This window comes from Osmerus mordax, chromosome 26, assembly GCF_038355195.1.
Source record: "Osmerus mordax isolate fOsmMor3 chromosome 26, fOsmMor3.pri, whole genome shotgun sequence".
NCBI lineage: Eukaryota > Metazoa > Chordata > Actinopteri > Osmeriformes > Osmeridae > Osmerus > Osmerus mordax.
Window position 1 is genome coordinate 644,748 of NC_090075.1, and position 25,979 is coordinate 670,726.

The 25,979-nt window shown below is 50.2% G+C and overlaps 1 protein-coding gene across 3 annotated transcripts in view; it reads left to right on the forward strand.

The window, feature by feature from the left end:
* rab6ba (RAB6B, member RAS oncogene family a) overlaps window positions 1-25,421 on the forward strand; it is a 32,266-nt gene extending 6,845 nt beyond the window's left edge. Inside the window, exons 2-9 of one of the 3 annotated variants that reach the window (XR_010875043.1) lie at window positions 7,406-7,464; window positions 12,581-12,634; window positions 13,262-13,367; window positions 15,281-15,392; window positions 16,518-16,611; window positions 19,511-19,577; window positions 23,012-25,259; window positions 25,291-25,421. Coding sequence is in view for 1 of the 3 variants with exons in the window: in XM_067229990.1 (XP_067086091.1) it covers window positions 7,406-7,464; window positions 12,581-12,634; window positions 13,262-13,367; window positions 15,281-15,392; window positions 16,518-16,611; window positions 19,511-19,577; window positions 23,012-23,076 (557 nt within the window). In the remaining 2 variants the exon portion in view is untranslated. Of the gene's footprint in view, window positions 1-7,405; window positions 7,465-12,580; window positions 12,635-13,261; window positions 13,368-15,280; window positions 15,393-16,517; window positions 16,612-19,510; window positions 19,578-23,011 lie in introns of all 3 variants that reach the window. The other 2 variants (XR_010875044.1, XM_067229990.1) reach the window with 2 other exon arrangements.
* Window positions 25,422-25,979: the final 558 nt, after the last annotated feature.

The window sequence follows — 25,979 nt, forward strand, 5'->3', positions numbered from 1 at the left end:
ACATCCTGTGTTTTCTCCCAAAGATGAGTGTGTTTCCTCGTCTGCTGCCAGGCGACAGCAGAGCTGTGGGATGGTAATTAGCCTGTTTCCTTCAGTCATCTAGGACATCAAGGACTAACACAGGTAGCTTTGGTATTGTGTCCCGGTAGCCTCTTGTGTCTGTTGTAAACACTGCTCTGTCACGGTGCTTTGTTTCTGGGGAGAGTGAAGATCTTGCTCGTTTTAGAGGGTCTTGTTTTGTTCACGGTTTAATTCTCGTTTGTTATTTTTGTTTTATTCATCTTCCGTATCCTGTCGACGGATCCTAGCAGTTCGGGGGCATACGCAGCCCTCCGGTGTTTGAGTGGACTGGTATATGACACACGTACATGACTTAATCGGGTCCTCTATCTGTTCAGAAAAACTGCATCTCATCTATTTGTAGGTTTAAAAAACCAAGCAGCCAGCCAGTCAGTCAATCAGTCAGGGAGCCCAACAATCAGTCAATCAGTCTGTCAGTCAATCAGCCATTCAGTCGGTAGAAATTGCGACTGACTAATGTGTGTGTCTCTGGTTGTGTACAGATATCGACAGACCTCTGACACCAATTACAGTGTGTCATTATCAGTCAGCCTGGTCCTGATGGGGTCTGCTGGGTGAGGCAGGACCACAACCGTGACTAATCATGTTCCTGCACGCCTCACATGTCACTGTGATGCCAGGCAGCTGGTTGACTCCTCTCTCCTGGGTTAACCCTGCCCGGCGCAGCGGGGAAACGGCAACTCGTTTTAAACAAACCAAATGAACCCAACGTAGCAGTCCAAGTGGACCCAGGATGAGACTCCAGCTGTTCCTCCTCTTCAGCCACGCTCGTCTCCTATTGGACGCCTGCTCCTCTTCAGCCACGCTCGTCTCCTATTGGACGCCTGCTCCTCCAGGGGAGACGATGTTTCTAGTCCTCCAGCATCCCCCTCTTCCCGCCATGAGGAAGAGTCTAATTTATACATTGAAACGTCACGCCTGCTTCTCTCAGCCCTGCTCAGATACTAGACATACGACTGCTACCTCCTCTCCCAAGGCAATCTCCTTCACCCTCCACAGGCGGCCTATATTTTACCAGCTTTGGCAGCCCAGGCCATGCAGACCTGCTTTCCCGTGTGTGTGTGTGTGTGTGTGTGTTTGTTTCTATCACTTTTATGCTCAGGAAGAAACAGGTGTCGTTAGCCGGCCCAGGAGCTGGTGTGGAGATGTTTGAGAGGTTTATCAGAGCTGCAGGTCTGCAGCCTGGTGTGGTTGGAGATGTTAGAGAGGTTTATCAGAGCTGCAGGTCTGCAGCCTGGTGTGGTTGGAGATGTTAGAGAGGTTTATCAGAGCTGCAGGTCTGCAGCCTGGTGTGGTTGGAGATGTTAGAGAGGTTTATCAGAGCTGCAGGTCTGCAGCCTGGTGTGGTTGGAGATGTTAGAGAGGTTTATCAGAGCTGCAGGTCTGCAGCCTGGTGTGGTTGGAGATGTTAGAGAGGTTTATTAGAGCTTCAGGTCTGCAGCCTGCATTCAGCCCTTTATTTATAAGTGCACATTTGAATCCCAAACAACACACAAATAGTATGGTGCATCTAGGAAGTTCATCCGAAGATCAAGCATCAGTTCTAGTTCTAACAGTGCTTCAGTGGTCATGGTTGAGGAACCGTCCGTACTGAGAGCAGAGAAACATTGAGCTTCTCTCGTTGCCTACCCTCCCCCTCCTCCATCTCACTAAGTGAGCTCAGCACAGGTACAGATCTCTTAACTGGAGCCAGTGTTTGAAAGCCTCGAGGGCTTGTGTGCTGAATTATAGATCAGAGTGAGACAGGTTCTGTCACACGTTGTAGCCATTACCCAGAAGCCTTCGAGTGACTCCAGATGAAGCCAGCTCTTATCGTTACTAGTGTTGTGGAATCCTCCTGTTGGACTAATTAATTCATCATGTCATTTACATCGCAGGTCATTAATTAAGCGCCCATCTGGCGTGTGACATTTTCCTGCTCTGATCTGTCCAGAGACTCAGCTGCCTTCTTAATGTGTTCCTCCAGACCAGTCACTGTCTCTTCAGCTGTAGGGGCTCTCCTTGTCTAAGTCTCTCTCCTCCCCCTCCTCTCCCCCCTCCTCCTCCTCCTCTCCCCCCTCCTCCTCCTCTCCCCCCTCCTCCTACACAAACATTCCCTTCTTCATCTTCCTGTGTGTGTCTTGGATGATACATTTTTGATGTTGTGTGTTTGCTGTGCCGGTGTGGCGGGCCTGTTTCCCGGTGTGGTGCGAAGGTGGGGGTGAGGAGCTGCAGGTTATTTATATCCCTCTCCTCCTGAGTGGGAGCCAGGCCCAGGTAGCGTCAGCTGTCTCTGATTGGCTGCCGTGCCATCAGGGTATTGTATGAACCCCCCCCACCCCCCCTCCATCCCTTCCCCTCCTGCCTCCACACTCTATTACTGACCTGGCTCTTGGCATCTGTAAGGCTAAAATGTGGACAAACCTCCATCCACTGAAAAAACTTTCATTTTATACACTCTGTTCTCCGACCAATCACCTTCCAGCAGCAAACGTCACTGTTCACAGGAAGTCCCCTGTGACGAGAGGGCGTCTGAAGGTGCTTCGCCACCCTCACAGGGACAAAACGGACTCCCACTTCCTGGTTCATTAATCAGCCGTCTGCACAAAGAGCTGCTGTGGTCTGCAGACTGACCCTTTAATCACAGCTGGCCAGGAGGAAACTCATCGCCATGACACCCGAGTGAACTCACTCCATTTAGCCGGCACAGTTGAAAGAGGAAAGTCTAGAAGAATCGTGGATGTATTACCAAGGAAATGGCACAAGTCGTTGGAGTGAGAGGGAAATTTAAGTCTGAGGTAGAGAGAGAATGCTGAATATATACTGAACAGACAGAGAATACAAATAGAGGAAAGGGAAAAAGACCCAAAGATTAATATTACAGTATCAGGAAAGAGATGAGGAGAGAGAGATGGGAGGAGAGGGAGGGGAAGGAGAGAGAGCTATGTACAGTATCTGACTGGACAGGATGATGTCAGCTGGAAGCCTCTGGAAGCTCCATCCACAGTCAAGCACATCCATTAAACTTTCATGTGTGGCTCTCAGACGTGCTGCTCTCCTGGGTGTGCAGAAGAACCCAGTCACCTCTCTCTCTCTCTCTCGCTCTGTTCCACCATGCTCTACTGGAGTGTGTGTAGTCTACTGTAGAGGTGGAGATCAGAGTGTGTTCAGGTGGAGGTGTGTTCAGGTGGAGGTGTGTTCAGGTGGAGGTGTGTTCAGGTGGAGGTGTGTGTGTTCAGGTGGAGGTGTGTGTGTTCAGGTGGAGGTGTGTGTGTTCAGGTGGAGGTGTGTTCAGGTGGAGGTGTGTGTGTTCAGGTGGAGGTGTGTCCAGGTGGAGGTGTGTGTGTTCAGGTGTGTGTGTGTTAAGGTGGAGGTGTGTGTGTTCAGGTGGAGGTGAGGGTGTGTCATCCCTCAGAAATATAATTGATTCGTTCTTTGCAACCTGAGCGCGCCAAAGGTCATCACCACGGTTACGTACACTGGTTGTTATCCCTGCAGTGTGACTACCCTGACCTTCTACAACATGGCCGTCATCACACAGCTCTGGTGCCTCGGCAACCAAGCTGCAAACATCAGAAGAACAGGAGTCGCAGAACTAGAACCAGTATCATCAGAGAGAGAGAGGTCCTTGATTTGTCCCTATGGGGAAATTGGTTTGCAGCACAATCACAAGGCATTTTCCTCACATCACAGATCCATCAATAGACACACCAACACCTTTCACCGTGCAACAGATTAGTCCGGCCACATCATTTTAATGCAGTCATTAAAAGTGAATTAAGCAACAATGAACAGATCCTGTTAGCTGGTATCAAGTGGCAGGTTAATATGTGGGCGTGATAAAGCCCTGGTCTGAAGAACAACAAATCACAACAAACAGGCTGTGACACACAACACAGACACACTCTCTTTAAGATATCAGGAGGGGGGAGCATATATTAGCATATATGCAGATTTGTGCTCAGGCTAATTTGCATATCAGAATCTGATTGTTTTAGTCTGTCTGCAACTCCACTCAACTTTGCAGGAGGTTCTAAAGTTTTTTTTAAATATTTGGTTGTTTTTTCATTTCCCCCAAAAGTTTCTCAATGATGAGGACTCTACTTTACTCTATTGTGCTCTGCTCTGTTTTAATCTACCCTGTTTTAGGCTTCTCTGTTTTCCCCTCTCCCCCCTCCCCTCTTCCCTCTCCCCTCTTTTCAGTGTGTGTAGAAAAAAGGTTTGGGAAAAAAGTTTCACAAGGTTGAAAAATCTTTTCAAAAACAAGTAAAAGAATAAGCCCGTGCTTCATTCCACTTTTTCCATTCGAGTTAAAGTAATCAGTACTTCAACTTTTACCAGTCATTTGAGCTAAAGGGACGCCTGCTTTATCTGCCCCTACGCTTGACTCAGCCAGTCAGCAGAGTAACGAACGCCTCTCCTTTCTAAAGTCCTCTCAGACTCTCTCTCCATCTCCCCCCATTTCTCTTTCTCTCTCTTAACCACTCCTCTGAAGAGCCTCTCAGGTCTAATGCTCCTCTAATAGTGCTCCAGACTCTCTCCTCCTCTCTCTCCTCCTCTCTCTCTCCTCCTGTCCTCTCTTCTTCCTCCTCCTACTCCACCCCATCCTTCCCCCCTTCTCTCTCTCCCCCACCCCATCCTTCCTCTCCTTCCCCCCTTCTCTCTCTCCCCCACCCCATCCTTCCTCTCCTTCCCCCCTTCTCTCTCTCCCCCACCCCATCCTTCCTCTCCTTCCCTCCTTCTCTCTCTCCCCCACCCCATCCTTCCTCTCCTTCCCCCCTTCTCTCTCTCCCCCACCCCATCCCTCCTCTCCTTCCCCCCTTCTCTCTCTCCCCCACCCCATCCTTCCTCTCCTTCCCCCCTTCTCTCTCTCCCCCACCCCATCCTTCCTCTCCTTCCCCCCTTCTCTCTCTCCCCTCTTCCTTTCCAGAGACTCTTCACAATGGAGGTATGAAACCAGACAGATCACAGGACAACACCGCTACAGTAGCAACAGACTTCTGGGAGAGACAGACAGTATATGAACTGCGGTTGCCATGGTTACTTTCATCCGATACTGTCTCCGCGGTTTCCATTTAGCTTTTTATCTGTCCTTGTTGTCATTGGCGACTGCCGTCGTGCCAACTCCCGCCGTGAGAGTCACACACTTCTTCCCCTGGAGTATCTACTTCCTGTTCCGTTTCTTCCTACTTCCTGTTCCGTTTCTTCCAAATTCCTGTTCCGTTTCTTCCCCTCTGAACGGTCCTGCGGCTTTTCTCACCATCCCAGAATAAACGGACAGCAGCTCACTGTCTGAATAACTTGGAGATAAACTAGGGCAGCTCCCAGACGGAGATATTCAAAACAATTTTACATAAAACTATTTGCATAATGATTTATTCGTGCTCTACATGAAACACTGGCTTGCAGATAGGAGCATATTGAAGGCCCAAATGCACATAATTATTTAGCTTGATAAGGGTTCTTTCCTATACACTTTCCTGCTGGCCTCCTGTCTGTCTGTGGACCAGGCCTGTCTGTCTGACCAGGTCTAGTCTCCCCTCATGACCCCCTGACCTTCCCTCATGACCCCCTGACCTTCCCTCATGACCCCCTGACCTTCCCTCATGACCCCCTGACCTCCCCTCATGACCCCCTGACCTTCCCTCATGACCCCCTGACCTCCCCTCATGACCCCCTGACCTCCCCTCATGACCCCCTGACCTTCCCCTCATGTCCCCCTGACCTCCCCTCATGACCCCCTGACCTCCCCTCATGACCCCCTGACCTCCCCTCATGACCCCCTGACCTCCCCTCATGACCCCCTGACCTCCCCTCATGACCCCCTGACCTTCCCTCATGACCCCCTGACCTCCCTTTCGAGGCCTGCTATAGAGGAGGTCAGTGTCCAGACTCACTTATCCCCCTCTGCCTCTCTCTCTCTCTCCCCCCCCCCCCCCCCCCCCCAGATGGGGATTAACGAGGAACGTCATGCACCCGCCCCGTAAACGATGTTTGAAATATTTAAAGGGTCTAAAATTAGCTGGTCAATGTTGAAACCATCGATCAGCGACCTGGCTCAAACTGCTCTCCTGGGCGACGGCGGTATCCACAGAGACGTCTGGGAGGTCGAGAGTACTGTCTTCACTGCTGCCTGACCGGGGTGCATGGTGGGATCTCACTCCTCTCTCTCTGGCACAGGGACGAGCAACACTTAGCAGCACAGCTCACAGTCATGGACCTGACGGCTCACAGTCAGCACCACCTGATGATGAGGAGGGGGACCAGGCTAGAGAACACAAACCTCCGTTTACTAGAAAAGCTTTACGCCTGGCTTCATGAGAACGATTAATTTAAACCTCTTTTGCTATGAAATCTGATGCTCTTGTGTCTTTGGGGAAATTAGCATTTAAATGAATTGAGAAGGAGAGCTGAGAAAAGCCCTATTTATTATTTAATAATTTACTTGTTATACTTGTTTTCTGAGTTGTGCCTCAAGCTCCACTGTGTAGGTGTGTGTGTGTGTGTGTGTGTGTCTGTGTGTGTGTGCAGTATGTGACAGATGAACATGTTCATGTACTTAAGGTTAGTCACCCACTCAGGGTTTCCCGTGACGTGATCCAGCGTGTGGACACCTGGGCTCTGCAGGCGTTCTGTGATTGTGTGGTGTTTGGATGGGCCCGGAAACGGCCCAAAGCCTGCAACCATATTAGTGTGATGACACCTGTGTCGCTGCCGACCCCAGGGTCATCCTGGCGCCCGCTAATGAGCTCCCTCGCTGGCAGGCTCTGACAAGATGCGGCGACACCACGCACACACACAACACCACACACACACACAACACCACACACGCACACAACACCACACACACACACAAGGACACATTCACACATACACACATGCACCCCCCCTCCAAATACCTACTGTACCTCACTCTTTCTCTCTCGATGTCTCTCAGCAGATTCACCCATCTGTCTCTCCTGCCTGTCTAACACACCTGCTCTACCCCTCTCTCTCTCTCTCTCTCTCTCTCTCTCTCTCTCTCTCTCTCTCTCTCTCTCTCTCTCTCTCTCTCTCTCTCTCTCTCTCTCTCTCTCTCTCTCTCTCTCTCTCTCTATCTCTATCTCTATCTCTATCTCTATCTCTATCTCTATCTCTATCTCTATCTCTATCTCTATCTCTATCTCTATCTCTATCTCTATCTCTATCTCTATCTCTATCTCTATCTCTATCTCTATCTCTATCTCTATCTCTATCTCTATCTCTATCTCTATCTCTATCTCTATCTCTATCTCTCTCTCTATCTCTGTCTCTCTCTCTATCTCTCTCAGTATCTAACCTGTCTGCTGTTTGTGTTCTCTTGCAGTTGGGAAGACCTCTCTGATCACACGGTTCATGTATGACAGCTTCGACAACACGTATCAGGTGGGTGGCTTTTCTGTCTTTTTGACGATCTATGTTTTGTGTCTGTCACACATATATCAACTATCACAAATCTAACAGCACTGCAGACTCCGACCCTCCCCAAAACACACACACACACACAAAGACACATTCACACACACACGGACACATTCACACACACACAGACGTACACACACTCCAGTGTGAAACAAACAGCTTTTGGTTTGTCCTTGACTCAAATGAAGATGTGAGTTTCTGACACATCTGGGTGAGGGGAGAATATGAAGTCTGTATAGCAGTCTGCTTGCATAGCACTCTGCTTGCCACTGTGTGTGTGTATATATCAGACTTCCAGAAACTTCTTAATGGCTTGTTTATACAGTTTGTACATTGTAAGTCTTAGGGGACCTACAGTAAATGTTGGTTCATATTTAATTTCATCAGTATAACAATACCCTGTACTACTAAATTACATTACAGGGATTACACTAACTCCTCCTCACCCACACACTCAGAGAGCTTCAGTCCAAATCATCCCTCTGCTTTACAAATTAATTAATCTGAGTAAAGGAGTAAGGGATTCTTTCTCAGTCTAGACATCCTCTCTGCCACAAGCCGGCCAGCCTTTCTGTCGAGAACTACCTCTTCAGACCTCCTGACTGGGGGAAGTATTTGCAGGAAGTATTTGCAGGAAGTATTTGCAGGAAGTATTTGGAGGAAGTATTTGGAGGAAGTATTTGGAGATGTGGAATGTTTGTGTGTTCGCTTGCTCCTGGTCCTCCTGTCAGGAGAACCCCATCTCCCTGGCGACTGTCTGGAGAGAAGCAGCTGGTTCTCTTTCTTCTTCTGCTCTCCTTGAGGAAGGAGGGTCTCTGAGCCTCAGAGTCTGAAGACTGCTGCACGCTGTCATGAGATTTGGATGGCGTATTGTGAGCGGATTAAACGCTTTCTCGTAGCTCAGTGTCGCTGTGCTTTCACAATGAGGTGAATATCCTCGTCCCTCCCCGCGTTCAGCTGAGATGAATGAGGACGGATTCGCACCACTGTTCAACTCTGTGGTTCTCTTTCTGGTGAACCCGGCGCAGAATCTGCATTGTGGTTAGGACGCTTTTAGAAACACAGGCTCTCGCTCTCTTTGAACACTTTACTCACACACGCAGTCACACACACTCCCCACCACCCATGAAAATCCCTCTGTACAAGAGCCTCTATATCCTGTAACTATGAGAGACACCCCCTTTAATCCCACTGTCCCACAGGGCTTTACTGTAATAACTCCTGTGAGGAATGTGAGATGTGTGTTTTGTGTTCACGTCCCCTCAGTCAGCCTGTGCAGGAACTCTCCTCCCAGCCTGCCCTCTGCTCAGTGATGCTGGAACTGCTGCCGCAGTCTAGGCTTTGTAGCCATGGATCAAAGACGCTCAAAGCAGCTCTGTATGTGCCTTGGTGTGTGTGTGTGTGTGTGCACCATCTCCGGTGGCCCAGCTGAATGTCAGCCCTAACCCTGGCTGGCTGTGTGACAGCTAGCTCAGTAACTGAAGGAGGCCTTTTCCAAAACCCCTCAGGACCTTTAAGCAGTAATTAAGGTTCTGTATCCACAACCTGATCTAAATTATATTGTTTTTGCATGGCTGGTAGATTGCATTGTTCTTAGGAATAGTGAAACTTCTGTAACTTTACTTAATTTAAGATTCGTATATGTTTAGTGTTTGCACCTCCCTGCCACAGTAAATTCCGTGTTTGTATAACATACATGGCGAATAAACCGTATTCTGATTCTGATTGCAGGAACCCTAATACAGCACAGGCAGAGAGGCAGAGAGGCAGAGAGGCAGAGAGGCAGAGAGGCAGAGAGGCAGAGAGGCAGACAGGCAGACAGGCAGACAGGCAGACAGGCAGACAGGCAGACAGGCAGACAGGCATGGTTCAGAATTTCCACTAGCCAAATTCTTTCCGGTGAAAATAAGAACAATTATGAGTTTCACTGAATGCATTTTATCATTTTATTAACATTGTTGGCATGAAAAACACAGAAAATGAAGTAAAATGAAGCACAGAAGTATGATGCAAGGGTATGTGAAATCACCAACACGTGACTAAGGAAACGATTTATTGTAAATGGCTAAAACGTCCATTCGCGTCATGAGATTGACTCCTGCCCATGCATTTACAGTAACGTTTTGTCTTAAGCAGGCATTAATTAAACTGACCTAATATACTCTTTATTAAGAACAGTGTATTTGCATTACAGAAGACTGTGTCAGTAAGCAACATAATGTTTCTTATGCGTAGACTACATGTGGCAACCCTTACAAAACATGACAACCTTTTCATTGTCAAACACAAGCCATTCCCGACCCGTCAGCCATTTTGCATTACATTTTCTTTTCTTTTTTAGTGCTATCAATATCCTCATCCCCTGCCTCGTTCCTCTTCTCGCCCCCAGAAGTTTGTCCTAACCACCGCCGCATTAAGTTAACTTTTTACTTTACTTTTCTACTCTAGCTAGCTCTTATTACCTCCTATGATCCGCTATGCTTCGTTTGACTTCTTCCTTGTGTTTTCTGGTGGACGCTCCGTTCGTTTCCACGGTTTCTCGCGCCGGTTTCACTTCAACTGCGCGCAGCCAATGGGCGTATAAAACGTAATCACGTAGCATTACAGCACAGTGTTCATGGGAAACTTAGGAAGTACTGCCAGGGGGATAAATGGCCGAGAACCATGCTGAGAACAGAGCCTTATGTATCGTTCATGTAATGCCTCATGTGTCACTGGCCAAACTGGCTAGTGAGTTTTTATTAACAATTAATTGTTAATTTACAACCCTGCAGACAGGGTGTTGTTTCTGTCAGGCAGGGAAGCCTGAAGGCTGAGGGCTCTGGAGACTGAGGGAATCCGCCACACTGAGCTGTCAGTCAGGCCTGGCCGCTGAGACAGGGAGGGAGGGAGGAGAGGGGAGGGAAGGGAAGGGGGAGGTGTCTGGTCTCTCAAGAAAGCATGTGTCCTGTAGATGCTGGCCAAAGAAATTCCCATTGGTTAACATGCTGGTGAGTGGTCAGGGCCCTGCTCCCTGATTGGTCCATTGATCCTGCTCCCTGATTGGTCTATTGATTGAGACTGCGAGTGTATATCTTGACTACCAGCCTCGTTGGTGTCTGGGGGTTACGGATATAAACTATGCTCCCAGGTTCTCATGTTTTTCACAACTTGATCCTCAAACGATCGTTACCAAGTCAATCTGGCATTGACCAGACGTTTAACTAAACGTTAATGTATCAACATGTGGTCACATCAATCACCTGTCCTGACGACCTCTCTCTCTCTCTCTCTCGCTCTGTCTCTCTCTGTCTCTCTCTCTCTCTCTCTCTCCAGCTGTCGGGCCTTTAGAATTGAATCAATGCGTCTGATTGAATAGTTGTTGTTTGTTTACAGCCCCAGCTGGTTGGTGTTCTACCCAGCTGCAGCGTGTACCATACAGAGTCCCCACAGCAACCGGGTTTGATTCCAGCCTGGGCCATTCCTGCATGTCAAGAAAAAGGCAAAAATATGCTTTAAAAAAAAAAAAGAATATTTAAGAATCGGGGGACGGTAGAAAAATTCTGTTCTCCTGAAACTTAGCTTGTAAAACATTTCCGTAGAGGACTATGTTCAGTTCGATACTTTGTTGAACACATACAGATTCAGGATGATCCCAGGGCTCTTCTGCCTGTCTGAAGTTCACCCCTGGCAGCCCTGAAGAGGTGAGATGGTCTTTATCAGAGGCCACAGCCAGACCTGTGCAGGAGGATGGGTGACGCTGGTCCTGACTCAGGGAGCGTCTCTCCTGGGAGGGAGCCTGTCTCTCCTCTTAGGGAGCCTGTCTCTCCTCTTAGGGAGCCTGTCTCTCCTCTTAGGGAGCCTGTCTCTCCTCTTAGGGAGCCTGTCTCTCATCTTAGGGAGCCTGTCTCTCCTCTTAGGGAGCCTGTCTCTCCTCTTAGGGAGCCTGTCTCTCCTCTTAGGGAGCCTGTCTCTCCTCTTAGGGAGCCTGTCTCTCCTCTTAGGGAGCCTGTCTCCCTGCAGTCACTGGTGGAGCTGGGAAGACATGCTTCCACTGCCTGGCTTCTTTAACCATGATGTGAGACGCTTAATAATTAAACAGCTCATGAATAACTCCTACAAATTTGATTTGTTCATGCACACCTCTCTCTCTCCTCTTTCTCTCTCTCCCCCTCTCCCCTCTCCATCTCCTCTCTCTCCATCCCTCCCTCTTCTATATTTAACCCAGAGGACACAGGAAGCCTTCTGGAGCTATGAAATTACAGATGAATGTCTCCAGCAGATCTCGGATATTGTATTTATATATATAAACAAGTGCGTGATCAAGCCGCTGATGGCTGGCTCTTTCAGAGTGGAGCTCCCTGCTGGGCCACAGAGCACACACATGAACATACACACACACACACTGAGCCCTGACACACACACTGAGCCCTGTAGGAGATCAATATCACTTCTGGCACTAAATGATGGTCACACTGCTAATTAGGACACACAGGCCAGTAGTGTGGAACACTGATTGAATCCCTACCTTATATACATAAACAACTTTCTGATCACGGAGATTAGAAAAGACTTGCATCGCTGTAGAACCAAGCGCAGATCATAATAATTGGTTCCAGTGTTTTTCCATTTTCAAGAGGAGCTTGACTGAAGTACTTACAGGAGCCCTGATGTTATTGTGTGATCCCAGGTAGCACATGATGATTCTCACTGGTAACAACCTCCTCTTACCTGCTGAGTCTGGTTAAATGAAATAGACTTAGATCCATTAGACAGACTGATGGTGTCTATCGGAAGCTTCCTAGATCACCGTTTTCTACCCCTCCCTGCTGTGTCACAACGACACTCCTGAAGTCTGAGGTTTATATAACCATGGTGATACACACCTCTCCTCCTGTACTTCCTTTAACCATGCTGATACACACCTCTCCTCCTGTACTTCCTTTAACCATGCTGATACACACCTCTCCTCCTGTACTTCCTGTAACCATGCTGATACACACCTCTCCTCCTGTACTTCCTTTAACCATGCTGATACACACATCTCCTCCTGTACTTCCTGTAACCATGCTGATACACACCTCTGCTTCTCTCATTACAGGCCACAATTGGAATCGACTTCCTGTCTAAAACCATGTATCTGGAGGATCGAACGGTGAGCATCTTGATCTGAAACTAATTAATCCGTTTGTCTGTTGGTTTGTTCGTAAGGTCTAGAACACGTGTGAATGAGACACCCTCTGTCATATTGTGTGCTTCGTGTTCCTGGGTGTTATTTCCTGGTCGTGTGTAGATCTCCTGGCTCAGCTGCAGTTGTGTATCTACAGGACAGCGTGACGCTTCCATGGTGTCGGAAATGTAAATGTAGAATCACAGATGTCTGTCTGTGCAGCGACCTTGGTGCGTCCTGTTGTAACCTTGACAGGCCCACAGCCAGGTTTTTCAGGGTGTTTTATTTCCCTCTGGGCGTTCATGTGTGTGTGATTACATATGCATGGGCTACATGTGAGTGTGTGAGAGTGTGTGTGTGAGGGAGCCAATGTGTCCAGGCCCTGCTGAGGGCTGGTCACAGTGTGGCGCCCCCTGCTGAGGGCTGGTCACAGTATGGCGCCCCCTGCTGAGGGCTGGTCACAGTGTAGCGCTCCCTGCTGAGGGCTGGTCACAGTGTGGCGCCCCCTGCTGAGGGCTGGTCACAGTGTAGCGCTCCCTGCTGAGGGCTGGTCACAGTGTGGCGCCCCCTGCTGAGGGCTGGTCACAGTGTGGCGCCCCCTGCTGTGTGCAGGTGCGGCTGCAGCTGTGGGACACGGCGGGCCAGGAGCGCTTCAGGAGCCTGATCCCCAGCTATATCCGAGACTCCACCGTGGCCGTGGTGGTCTACGATATCACCAGTGAGTGGGGAGCACACACACACATACACATCACCAGTGACAGGGGAGCACACATACACACATCACCAGTGAGTGGGGAGCACACACACACACACATCACCAGTGAGTGGAGAGCACACACACACACACACATCACCAGTGAGTGGAGAGCACACACACACACACACACATCACCAGTGAGTGGAGAGCACACACACAGCTCAAAGCTTCCTTCTCTAGATGAAAAGTGACGTTTTTATTTGTCTCAAATCCCATTGTGGCCATCAGCAGCTGGAATTTAATACGTTTGTGGGAGAGAGGAAAAAGGTTTTCCTCTCTCTTGCTTTCAGAACCCCAGGGAGGAGAACAGTAAACCTCATTCTACAGGCAAACACCCACCCTCCCTGGAGAGCCCCCACACACACACACACACCCTCCCTGGAGAGCCCCCCCACACACACACACACACACACCCTCCCTGGAGAGCCCCCACACACACACACACACCCTCCCTGGAGAGCCCCCCCACACACACACACACACACACCCTCCCTGGAGAGCCCCCCCACACACACACACACACACACCCTCCCTGGAGAGCCCCCACACACACACACACACCCTCCCTGGAGAGCCCCCACACACACACACACACCCTCCCTGGAGAGCCCCCCCACACACACACCCACCCTCCCTGGAGAGCCCCCACACACACACACCCTCCCTGGAGAGCCCCCCCACACACACACACACCCTCCCTGGAGAGCCCCCCCACATACACACACACCCTCCCTGGAGAGCCCCCCCCCCCACACACACACACACACCCTCCCTGGAGAGCCCCCACACACACACACACACCCTCCCTGGAGAGCCCCCCCACACACACACACACACCCTCCCTGGAGAGCCCCCCCACACACACACCCACCCTCCCTGGAGAGCCCCCACACACACACACACACCCTCCCTGGAGAGCCCCCCCACACACACACACACCCTCCCTGGAGAGCCCCCCCCCCCACACACACACACACACACACCCTCCCTGGAGAGCCCCCACACACACACACACACACACACCCTCCCTGGAGAGCCCCCCCACACACACACACACCCTCCCTGGAGAGCCCCCCCACACACACACACACCCTCCCTGGAGAGCCCCCCCACACACACACACACCCTCCCTGGAGAGCCCCCCCACACACACACACACCCTCCCTGGAGAGCCCCCACACACACACACACACCCTCCCTGGAGAGCCCCCCCCCCCACACACACACACACACACACCCTCCCTGGAGAGCCCCCCCACACACACACACACACACACCCTCCCTGGAGAGCCCCCCCCCCCCACACACACACACACACACCCTCCCTGGAGAGCCCCCCCCCCCCCCCCCACACACACACACACACACACCCTCCCTGGAGAGCCCCCCCACACACACACACACCCTCCCTGGAGAGCCCCCCCCACACACACACACACACACACCCTCCCTGGAGAGCCCCCCCCCCCCACACACACACCCTCCCTGGAGAGCCCCCCCCCACACACACACACCCTCCCTGGAGAGCCCCCCCACACACACACACACCCTCCCTGGAGAGCCCTGGTGTTCACCTTGAAGCTGATGAAACCCCCCAACACACACACACACACACACTACCACCACACCATAATCCAGGGCTGGTCTGCCAACTTAAAACAGACCAGCAGTGATGCTCAGAGGGTGTGGTGAGGTCCACAAGGTTTCATCACAAGTTATTTCATCAGAAAAGGCTGAAACGTCACGTCTTGTCATGTTTGTCAAATCACACACAGACAACACATTCTTGAATTGCTATAAAAATATTATTCATGTTTGAATATTTGATATTTGAGCAGTTATTCATGGTGACCGTGACTGCTTTGTCACTACAGATGTCAACTCCTTCCAGCAGACTTCCAAATGGATTGATGATGTCAGAACAGAGAGAGGAAGTGATGTCATCATCATGCTCGTAGGCAATAAAACAGACCTGGGAGATAAGAGGTATGTGTTGAGTTCTGGCCCAAACACGTTCACACGCACACTAACACACACAGACACACCCTGTCAGCCTGCCACGCCCTGTCTGCCTGCCACGCCCTGTCAGCCTGCCACGCCCTGTCAGCCTGCCACGCCCTGTCTGCCTGCCACGCCCTGTCTGCCTGCCACGCCCTGTCTGCCTGCCACGCCCTGTCTGCCTGCCTGTCTCAACACTCCTGGACACAGAGAACCAAGATGGAGTCACTGATCTGAGGACCACGGCTGAATGAATCAAGAAGAAGACAAAACAAATATTCTAGAAGAATGAAAAAATCCGAATAACAATCAGAGAAGAGGGGTCATGGGTGGGGAGGGCAGGGGTGCGGAGGTCATGGGGTGCGGAGGGCAGGGGTGCGGAGGTCATGGGGTGCGGAGGTCATGGGGTGCGGAGGTGTGGAGGGCGGAGGTTGCGGAGGTCAGCAGCAGATCAAGAGCTGAGGGAGGATGAACGGGAGAGTGGAGAAATATTAGAGGAACAGAAAATAAGTCATGTAGAAAAGTCATAGAGTCTGTAGAGTCTGCTCTGAGATCTGCCCTGCTGGTCTGACGCTCCCTGAGCTAGGAGGAACACACACACCACACACACACACTCGTCTACGCATCTGTCCCTCTAAGAGCCTCCTCTTCTGGGCTGGGCTGGGCTTGGTATCTCTATCTGTCTGTATCTTCATCTCTCTCTCCTCTCTCCTCTCTCTCTCTCTCTCTCTCTCTCTCTCTCTCTCTCTCTCTCTTTGGATCATTAGACACCTGGCACTCTCCTCCTCCCTCACTTCCTCCCTCTCCCAGAAACCTGAACTGATTCACAGGAGCGTCTTACAAATGGGCAGTAATTAATTTATTGCGCCACAACGTAATGAATCAACTTCACCATCTATTAATTCCCGGCTGATAGTGTCTGTCTGGGACACTCAGACAGCAGCACTAAATGATCTGGTTGTCTTACCTGTACTGTGCTAATGCTGATGGATGATGGTAATTCTCTGTAGAGACTCTTACAGTATGGATGAAGGGTGTGGTGCAGCAGAACCAGAGCTACGTCATGCTAGCCATCAGGAGGCTGATGGGAATCCATGATTCTTGTCTTCGCAGGCAGATCACCATCGAGGAAGGAGAGCAGAGGGCCAAGGAGCTGAGTGTCATGTTCATTGAGACCAGCGCCAAGACCGGATACAACGTCAAACAGGTGAGGTGGATCTTGTTTATGACAGTAATGAGTCAGGTTAGCAGACACCTTTACACAAAGCTATTCCTCTGCTGTCAGATGCTCTACCACTGAGCTATACCTAGTGACTGCTTTTGGAGAGCGTTGTTTGGTGTGTGTGTGTGTGTGCACGCTGCCTGTGCATGCGTGTGTGTGTGTGTGTGTGTGTGTGTGTGTGTGTGTGTGTGTGTGTGTGTGTGTGTGTGTGTGTGTGTGTGTGTGTGTGTGTGTGTGTGTGTGTGTGTGTGTGTGTGTGTGTGTGTGTGTGTGTGAGAGAGAGCACAGATCACCAGACCCAGGAAAGCCTGTGGGATCTGAACCTCCCATGTGGAGTTGATCAGGAAACAAGCTGAACGGTTCTGACTGACTGAGTGGGCAGACGAAGGTTTGTCCCTGCTGTCTAGTCTCTGTCTCTCTCCCTCTCTCCCTCTCCCTCTTTGTCTCTGTCTCTCTCCCTCTCTCCCTCTTTGTCTCTGTCTCTCTCCCTCTCTCTCTCTCTCCCTCTTTGTCTCTGTCTCTCTCCCTCTCTCCCTCTCTGTCTCTGTCTCTCTCCCTCTCTCCCTCTCTCCCTCTTTGTCTCTGTCTCTCTCCCTCTCTCCCTCTCTGTCTCTGTCTCTCTCCCTCTCTCCCTCTCTCCCTCTCTCCCTCTGTCTCTCTCCCTCTCTCCCTCTCTCCCTCTTTGTCTCTGTCTCTCTCCCTCTCTCCCTCTTTGTCTCTGTCTCTCTCCCTCTCTCCCTCTTTGTCTCTGTCTCTCTCCCTCTCTCCCTCTCTCCCTCTGTCCCTCTCTCTCTCTCCCTCTTTGTCTCTGTCTCTCTCCCTCTCTCCCTCTCTCCCTCTTTGTCTCTGTCTCTCTCCCTCTCTCTCTCTCTCCCTCTTTGTCTCTGTCTCTCTCCCTCTCTCCCTCTCTCCCTCTTTGTCTCTGTCTCTCTCCCTCTCTCCCTCTCTCCCTCTTTGTCTCTGTCTCTCTCCCTCTCTCTCTCTCTCCCTCTTTGTCTCTGTCTCTCTCCCTCTCTCCCTCTCCCTCTCTGTCTCTCTCGCCCTTTCTTCCTCTCCCTCTATCCCTCCCCTGCTCTCTCTCTCTCTCTCCCTCTCTCCCTCCCCCGCTCTCTCTCTCTCCTTCCCCTCCTAAAACAACAGTAGTCTGTAGTGTCAGCTACTGAGGCAGTGCAGGCCCAGTGTATAATGTGTCTGTGTTGATGAAGAGAGCTGTGGGCAGACACAGACTCTTAACTAGCTCTGACGTTAACAGCAGCTGCATTCTCAACTAGCTCTGACGCTAACAGCAGCTGCATTCTCAACTAGCGCTTATGCTAACAGCAGGCTCATTATTCCTCCGTTTCAAGACTGTGGAGACAAACGGGGCAGAACAGGGAGAGGAACCGACCGACACGATAAAATGAACGACCAGCCTGCGGTCCTTCCTCTAGAGCCCAGTGCCGGCTCTGCCTGGCTCAGCCGGCTCTGCCTGGCTCAGCCGGCCTTGAGGAGCATCCTCGTCTAGTTCACACCAGGCCAGCCACTTGGCATTCAGCTGTCAACCCTCAGAATCAGGGAGAAGTTAGACAGATTATCCTGCATTTCCAGACCCGCATGTCGTGTGGCTTGATTACTACCTCCGAGCAGAGACCAGGCTCTTTGACAATCCTGAGGTGTGTCGTCCCCCCCCCCCCTCCCTGGCCTCTTTAAGCAGGCTTTATGGACCTGTTTGTCTTCACCTGTCAAGAACAACAACCGTGAGGCATTTAACAAAATTGTCCTATTTTCATCTCCTCTGCTCTGCTGGCTCTGTGTGCCATGTATTCATAACCTGCTGCTGTGGTTTACAGTCCGGACACAGAGGAGAGGGGGGGGCAGGTCTATAGGGACAGGTCTAGGCTGTTAGACAGCTTTAAGAGATCCAGGGAGTGGTGATGAGGGGAGTCGTCTGGTCTTTCCTCTCACGTCCGTCCTCAAGTCAGACATCTGACATTTTTCTTCAAAGACATGATGCGTCTCCGAGTCACCACAGTAACCTGCTCCTTTCTAATGTCTGTTCTGTTTTGGGGGGTTTGAGTGACAGTAACGGTCGCCCGGACGATGAAGCCAAACACAGTTCTTTGTTTATTTCCAGTCCAGTTGAGAACCGCTGATGTTGTCTACAGGAGCAGGGAAGGTCACTTCTGGAAGAGTTGATGAATGTCGTGTTTGGGGACAGCTAACACCCACAGATAATGTCCACCCACAACATGAAACCACCCTGGTGACATCTGTTCTGGTGCCCGATCTGAGTTGTAACCTTTCTCATCTGTCACACTCCACACATGGATTGTGTACGATTGGTGTGTGTGTGTGTGTGTGAGTGAGTGAAGAGAGAAGGGATGATGCGTCTTTAAGTAACAAGTGTGTGTGTACTATCCAGAGGGAGGGGGGAGCTGGGGGGGTCTCCCCCCCCCAATAAAGACCCATCCATCTGTGGGTATCACCGTGGAGACGTGCTGTAATTGACCTGTGTGTTATGGGATGGCAGTAAAGCAGGACGGCAGGGCTAAGTGGTGTGACTGAAGGGCTGTGTCAAGCGGGCTGACAGCCAACCCATCCATGGTGACCACGCCGCTCCAGAAGAGCTGCCCGATGCATGCTGGGAACTGTCTGTACAGGGGGTGAGCTGATTGGACAGAGAAGATGGAAGGAAGGAGAGAGGGAGGGAGGAACTTACTCAAAATGTTATCTGAGACTCTCCCTGGTGACTGTGTTTTCTCTTTCTCTCTCTCTCTCGCTCTCTCTCTCTCTCTCTCTCTCTCTCTCTCTCTCTCTCCAGCTGACTGGTGACTGATGTCTCTCTCTCTCTCTCTCCCTCCAGCTGACTGGTGACTGATGTGTCTCTCTCTCTCTCTCTCTCCAGCTGTTTCGTCGCGTGGCTGCTGCTCTGCCAGGAATGGAGAGCATGCAGGAGACGAGCAAAGAGGGAAGTATCCTTTCACACCTCTATACCTCTACTCCTCCTCTCCCCTCCTCCCCTCCCCTTCCCTCCACCTATCCTCTTCCTCCCTTCCTCCTCCCCTCCACCTATCCTCTTCCTCCCCTCCTCCTCCCCTCCTCCCCTCCCCTCCACCTATCCTCTTCCTCCCCTCCACCTATCCTCTTCCTCCCCTCCGCCTCCCCTCCTTCCCTCCCCTCCACCTATCCTCTTCCTCCCCTCCTCCTCCCCTCTTCCTCCTCCTCTCCCCCCCTCCCCTCCACCTATCCTCCCCCTTCCTCCCAGTCATCAGTCAAGCGGCGTCAGTGAGTCGTTCGTCCTCCGTCCTCCGGAGGGGCAGACGTTACGAGCTCTGATGCTGTACAGAAGCTGGGCTAGGGGTGGCTGGGTCTCTCTCTCTCTCTCTCTCTCTCTCTCTCTCTCTCTCTCTCTCTCTACCTCTCTTTCTCTCTCTCTCTCTTTCTTTACCTCTCTTTCTCTCTCTCTCCATCTCTCTCTTTCTCTCCCTCTCTTTCTCCCTCTCTCTCCTTCCTTCCCTCCCTCCCTCCCTGTCTCTCTGATCCTCCCTGAGTCTGAGTAGAGAGTAGTCTACTCGTCTGTCACAGTCTAGATGAGGCAGAAAACACAACAGAGGATGATAAACAGCATCTCGACGCCACAAACGTCCACGCTCTTTAGAACTCCTTTATTAAAAACTCATTAGGAACTCATTCACTCTGCGTATTCAGAATCATTCTGGATTCTACTGTGAGTATTTAGCTCTTTTTAAAGCCCACAAAGGGCTGCTGCAAAACAGGTCGAATAAAAACTGAAAAGCAGGTCTTTACACAAGCTAGGCAAGCAAAACACATGGTCACATTGTGTGAACGGCAGAATGGAACATATCCTTCCCCAGAGGAGGTTTCTTACACGTTCACTGTTTCCCTGAACCACAGGGCCTGTTGAGCTCTTTATACTCAGGATGGGAGAAATCATTCCCTCACACAAGCAGGTAGGGTGATCACAGCGCACCATCATTTAGTGTAAATCTATACTTGGAAACAGCTTTATTCTAGTGACGGCCATCTTGGCTCCAGGGCCATGTTAAACACTAGCTTTGTTCTGGTGACGGCCTTCTTGGTTCCAGGGCCGTATTAAACACTAGCTTTGTTCTGGTGGCGGCCATCTTGGCTCCAGGGCTGTTTTAAATACTAGCTTTATTCTAGTGGTGGCCATCTTGGCTCCAGGGCTATGTTAAACACTAGCTTTATTCTAGTGGCGGCCATCTTGGCTCCAGGGCCGTGTTAAACGGCCCTGATCAGAGGTGCCAGAACCCTGAGGAGCCCACTGGCTGCAGGGTTAGCTAGCTGCTCCTCACACACACTCTGAAGAGGACAGTCTTAGCCTTATCACGTCAGTCACACACACACACTCACATGCTCACACACACAAGCATACTCAGTCACCCACACACATGCGCCGGCCGAAAGGCTTCGTCTGACCTGATGTTAGTGTAGTAGCTTGTTTCCCACGGCGACAGCTGCAGACTCTCACCTCCTCCTCAGCCCCCGGAAGGCAAGGTGCCATCGCTATGGTAACAGTGGATGATTTATGAAAACGTCATTTTGTTTTAATGTGCGGGTTAAAAGCTCTCTCTCGTTTATTTTTCCCTGTGAAGCAACTTTTATGAGGTGGGTTTAGCGATGCTCAGAGCATCGGGATGCAGAGAGCTGTCTGGGTTTTCTGGAGAAGGTTCACCTCTGAATGGAGGATGACCTGACTCCACCTGACTCCACCTAAGACATCATGTCTTAGGTGGAGTGGAGGCAGAGATGGCGGGAGAGGAGGGTGAGGCTGATGGGGGGGAGGGAGAGGAGGGTGAGGCTGATTGGGGGGAGGGAGAGGAGGGTGAGGCTGATTTATTAGAGGGTGTCAGAGATCCTCCTGCTCCTCGATCCGCCTCTGCAGAGATACAGAGAGACCAGCTGCAGGAGGAGGAGAGGGGGAGGAGGAGATGGGAGAAGGGGGAGGAGGAGAGCGGGAGGTCTAGTAGATGGCTACCTGTAGGAGAGGGGTCGAGCTGCCAGTAGGAGAGAGGGCTCGTCCTTGCTAAAGGCTTCAGTCTGGGGTTACTTATCTGGCCTGGTTAAAAAACTATTCTCCCTCATACAGTCATACCTAACCCAACACAATCTGAACACACAGCCCCCTGAAGATAACCTCCACATCTAATAGATTCTCATGTTTTCCACACAGCTGCAGAGATGCAAAGTCTGCTTCTGCAGAGCCTCACTCCTGCAGAGCCTCACTCCTGCAGAGCCTCACTCCTGCAGAGCCTCACTCCTGCAGAGCCTCAGTCCTGCAGAGCCTCACTCCTGCAGAGCCTCACTCCTGCAGAGCCTCAGTCCTGCCGAGCCTCACTCCTGCAGAGCCTCAGTCCTGCCGAGCCTCACTCCTGCAGAGCCTCACTCCTGCAGAGCCTCACTCCTGCCGAGCCTCACTCCTGCAGAGCCTCACTCCTGCCGAGCCTCACTCCTGCAGAGCCTCACTCCTGCAGTCGTGGCTCCAGCCCTCGTTAGGATGAACCTGATTTATCCTATCAAGCAGGTCAGCATTATTAAACTGAGGTGTAGAACAGGGTTGGTGTGGAAGCTACAGGACAGAAGCCCTCATTAGGGAAAGTGAGGCTGGTGTGATGCACAACACGTGCACACACATTTACACACACATAAACAGACAGCACTCACGTACACACACACACACACACGCACGCACGTTCCTTGACAGGTGTCATGTCCTTGGAAACCTCTCCTCCCTGCCCTCAGGGGACTCTGTGTGTAAACGACTCTCTGTATCTCGGCCGGGTGACATCACCGTAGGGAATACCAGAAGGAAAACATCCAGACACTGTCTCTCCCAGAATTTCCCGGTAATCTTTTGTAGAATGTCCCTGTAATCTTTTCCCTTTTTTGTAGTCGATGTGTCTCTTGTCTGTGTGTCTTGTCTACTTCCTGGTTTATGTGAGCTCATATTAGACTTGTGGATAAAACACTCAGGAGAATGTTCTTGTGTTGACGCCCTTCTTCATTGTCTTCAGAGGAGCGCAGCAGTGAAGCTGTGAACAAGAGTGCCATCTAGTGTGCACTGCAGGTAACGATGCCATCTAGTGTGCACTGCAGGTAACGATGCCATCTAGTGTGCACTGCAGGTAACGATGGCCCTCAGAAACACCCCAAAAATCTCATCTCCCTCCTCCATGAATGGGATGTGAACACATGTTTCCACAGTTGGTTTTCACCTATCCTGCTTTCTTGACCGGTGATAATAACATTTTTACAGATCATAATATGTGCAATTTTCCCTTTTTTAAATTTCTTAGAATATATGTTTGTATCAGAAATGTCTGTTTATAAATGTTGAGCTTTTTTCCTTAACCGTTGTCTCCAGTGATTGACATCAAGCTGGACAAACCACAGGAGCCGCAGACGACCGAGGGCGGGTGTTCTTGTTAATACTCAGCACCTGATTGGGCACCGTCTTCACCACATGCTTTTTGTTTTGCTTCCTATTGGTTAGCCAGTTGAATTCCCAGATTTGAATCTGACCTCTTCACCTGAACATTGGTCATTACTTGGAGTCACAGTCTACATATGAGTAGTAAAATAGTGTGCTTTGTTAACGAAATTGCCACAAAAGTCTCAAAAATAGGAAAAGCAAACAAAACAAACAGAGAATGTGCCCAAAAAATCCCAAAATGTGTGTATACTTTTTTGAGGGGTAAAAAGTTTGAATGTTAGGTTTACATTTTTCTTTTGTAATTTTGTATATCGAAATAACTGCTCTGAGGTGACACAGACAACACACAAGTTTACAACTTGTGCTTGAAGTTGCTGTGGGACAAAGCGACGCAAATCCAGCAGTAACTGCTGAGTATGTAACGCATGAACATGGTTTCTGTTAAGCTGTCCCGGTCTGTCTAATGTACACAAGCTTGACCATGTTTACCTTACCTGTGACTTACTGCACTTACGGAGAAAACGTCTTGTCATACGTTCTGTTTTGCTTCGACAGTTTTGTGCCACTGGACTTGTACTCTTTGAGTTTACCTTCCACTGTCGAGGGTGTGTGTGTAAATGTAAGCTTTCTATAGGCAGCTTGAGAATGGAACTACAGTGGGCCAAGCTGGTTCATTCTGGACTCCCAGGTTGTTGCCCACATCACTAACGGATCTGATTTAGTTCTTTGTTTACCCTTGTGTGTGAAGTGGTCCACACACACTCCCTGCTGAGTCTGTGTTGTGTACTAACTGGCTGTGTAGTTATACATAGGTTGACCCCCCCCTCTCCACCACACACACACACATACACACACAACACACACACACACCACCCAAGCGCTGTTTCTTCAGTCATTTATCACGTAGTCATTTTCATTCTGTGGATCTGACGATTGTTTTTGACATCGTTTCTTAGAGGAGTTCGAAGAACCGAGAATCCGTCATCCTCGGGGTCGATGAGCAGTGAACATTTACACTCATATGCACACGTAGACCTTTCAGGTTAGCTAAGTAGTTAGGCGCTTCACTTGTAAATATTCAGCCGTGTAATCCCAGGTGGACTGTCCACACAGTGCTGCTCTTTTACTTTGCAGTTCCAGTTAGCACTACTGATGTTAGCGTTATGCAATGCTACGTTGCCATTCTATAGCCAGGTTAACATGCTGGTCACTCTGATCCTGTTTTTAGAGTCGGGGTGGAGCCTAGAGGGTCGGCATTACGGTCGACCCGTGATCAAAATACGACTTTGAGTTTTAAATGTCTTTGAAGTCAGCCGTTAATGCACTTTTTAAGAACTTCTTCTAGACTTAGTGGAAATGTAGTCCTGCGGTTGTACAGACGCTGTAAAAACTGTTTGTTATCTTTATAACATTTGGGGTGCCTCGTGGTGAAGGTCAGTAGAGCTCAGCTTGTAGAGGGGCAGCTTGTCTGGTCTGGGCTGGGAGCATCTGATCTGGGCCGGGGGTTGGACCCATGCGTGGGTCTGTAAAGGATGGTCATGTAGCGGTACAGTAAAGAGGGGATCCATTATGTAGCTGAGATCTCTAGGAGAGACATTGGGAGCGTGTTGTGCTGTCCAGTCTTTACATGTGTAAATCGCTGTCTGACACTAGTTATTCTCTGAATAGAGATGATTGAGGTCGATGTCCGACTCACATTGACGCTTACAGCCGTAGCTGCCCTATATAAGAATCGTATTTTATATTAGGTGAATTCATTCAAGATTAAAAAAAATGAAGGTTATCTGGAGTACATCTGATGTCTAGGAATGTGTTTCTCCTCTAGCTCAGAAACTCTTCAAGAAGTTTTCAAGATGGGGCGGCTGGGTGGGGGGTATTTAATGAGGATGTTATGGGGTATTTAATGGTACGTGATGATAGAGGATGTGGTGATAGAGAATTTGCCATAGAGGCCTACTGCCCTTCTTTTTTTTCTGTTACCCCCCACCCCAACCCCATCAGAGCACAGCAGAGCCCACTCCCCTGTCCTGTCCTGATCATTCTGTAGAAGAACATTCCTGAAACCCTGAAACAGAAGGATGTGTGAGTGACACAGCCACATCAAGGCCAAGAGGAGCAAGTGGCACTGAGGGCCCTAGGTGGCCGCAATGTTCGAGGTGTGTCCCAGGTGTGTGTGTGTGTGTGTGTCCTGTCAGCGCTCAGACGAGCAGGCCAGGTGTGTGTGTGTCCCAGGTGTGTGTGTGTGTGTCCTGTCAGCGCTCAGTCGAGCAGGCCAGGGTCTCTCAGCGCTGGCTCTTCCTTCACACAGCGTAGAGATCGAGCATGTCTGTCCAAATGATCAATAAAGATGTCTTATTACCAAAACATGTGACTCTTGTTTTGACCTTTTTTTTCCGGGTACATTGAGTTCAATGTGCAACAATGTGTTTATGTACAAAGTACTCATCTTATTTTAAATATGTGTTCAAAGATTACTGCTAATGTACATCCACATCATGTGGCTGAAAGGGTCTGATGGTACGTGTTGCAACACGCCCTGACAATAAGAATAAGTTAACAAGTTTCTGGGTCAATAAAGGTACAGTAACAGCTAAACTGGAGTTTCCATTTTGCTTGCCAAGCGTACACACAGACCTGGAGGTGTGGATCAGGTTGTATGAGAACATCCTCCTGAACAGCTCTGTCATAGAAAGCTCTGAGTGTGACGGTTGTTTTGGAGGGAATGCTACCAACTTGTTCTCTGCATATTCAACCATAATATTGCCCCAGGGTGCTCATTTGCATAAATGCAGGACCCCCCTTTGGCTGAGCACAGATCAGCTGGTGGCAGGTCAATGAGCACACAAACTCACATGCACACACATACACTCCACCATGGCTTGAGACTGGCGAATCAGAT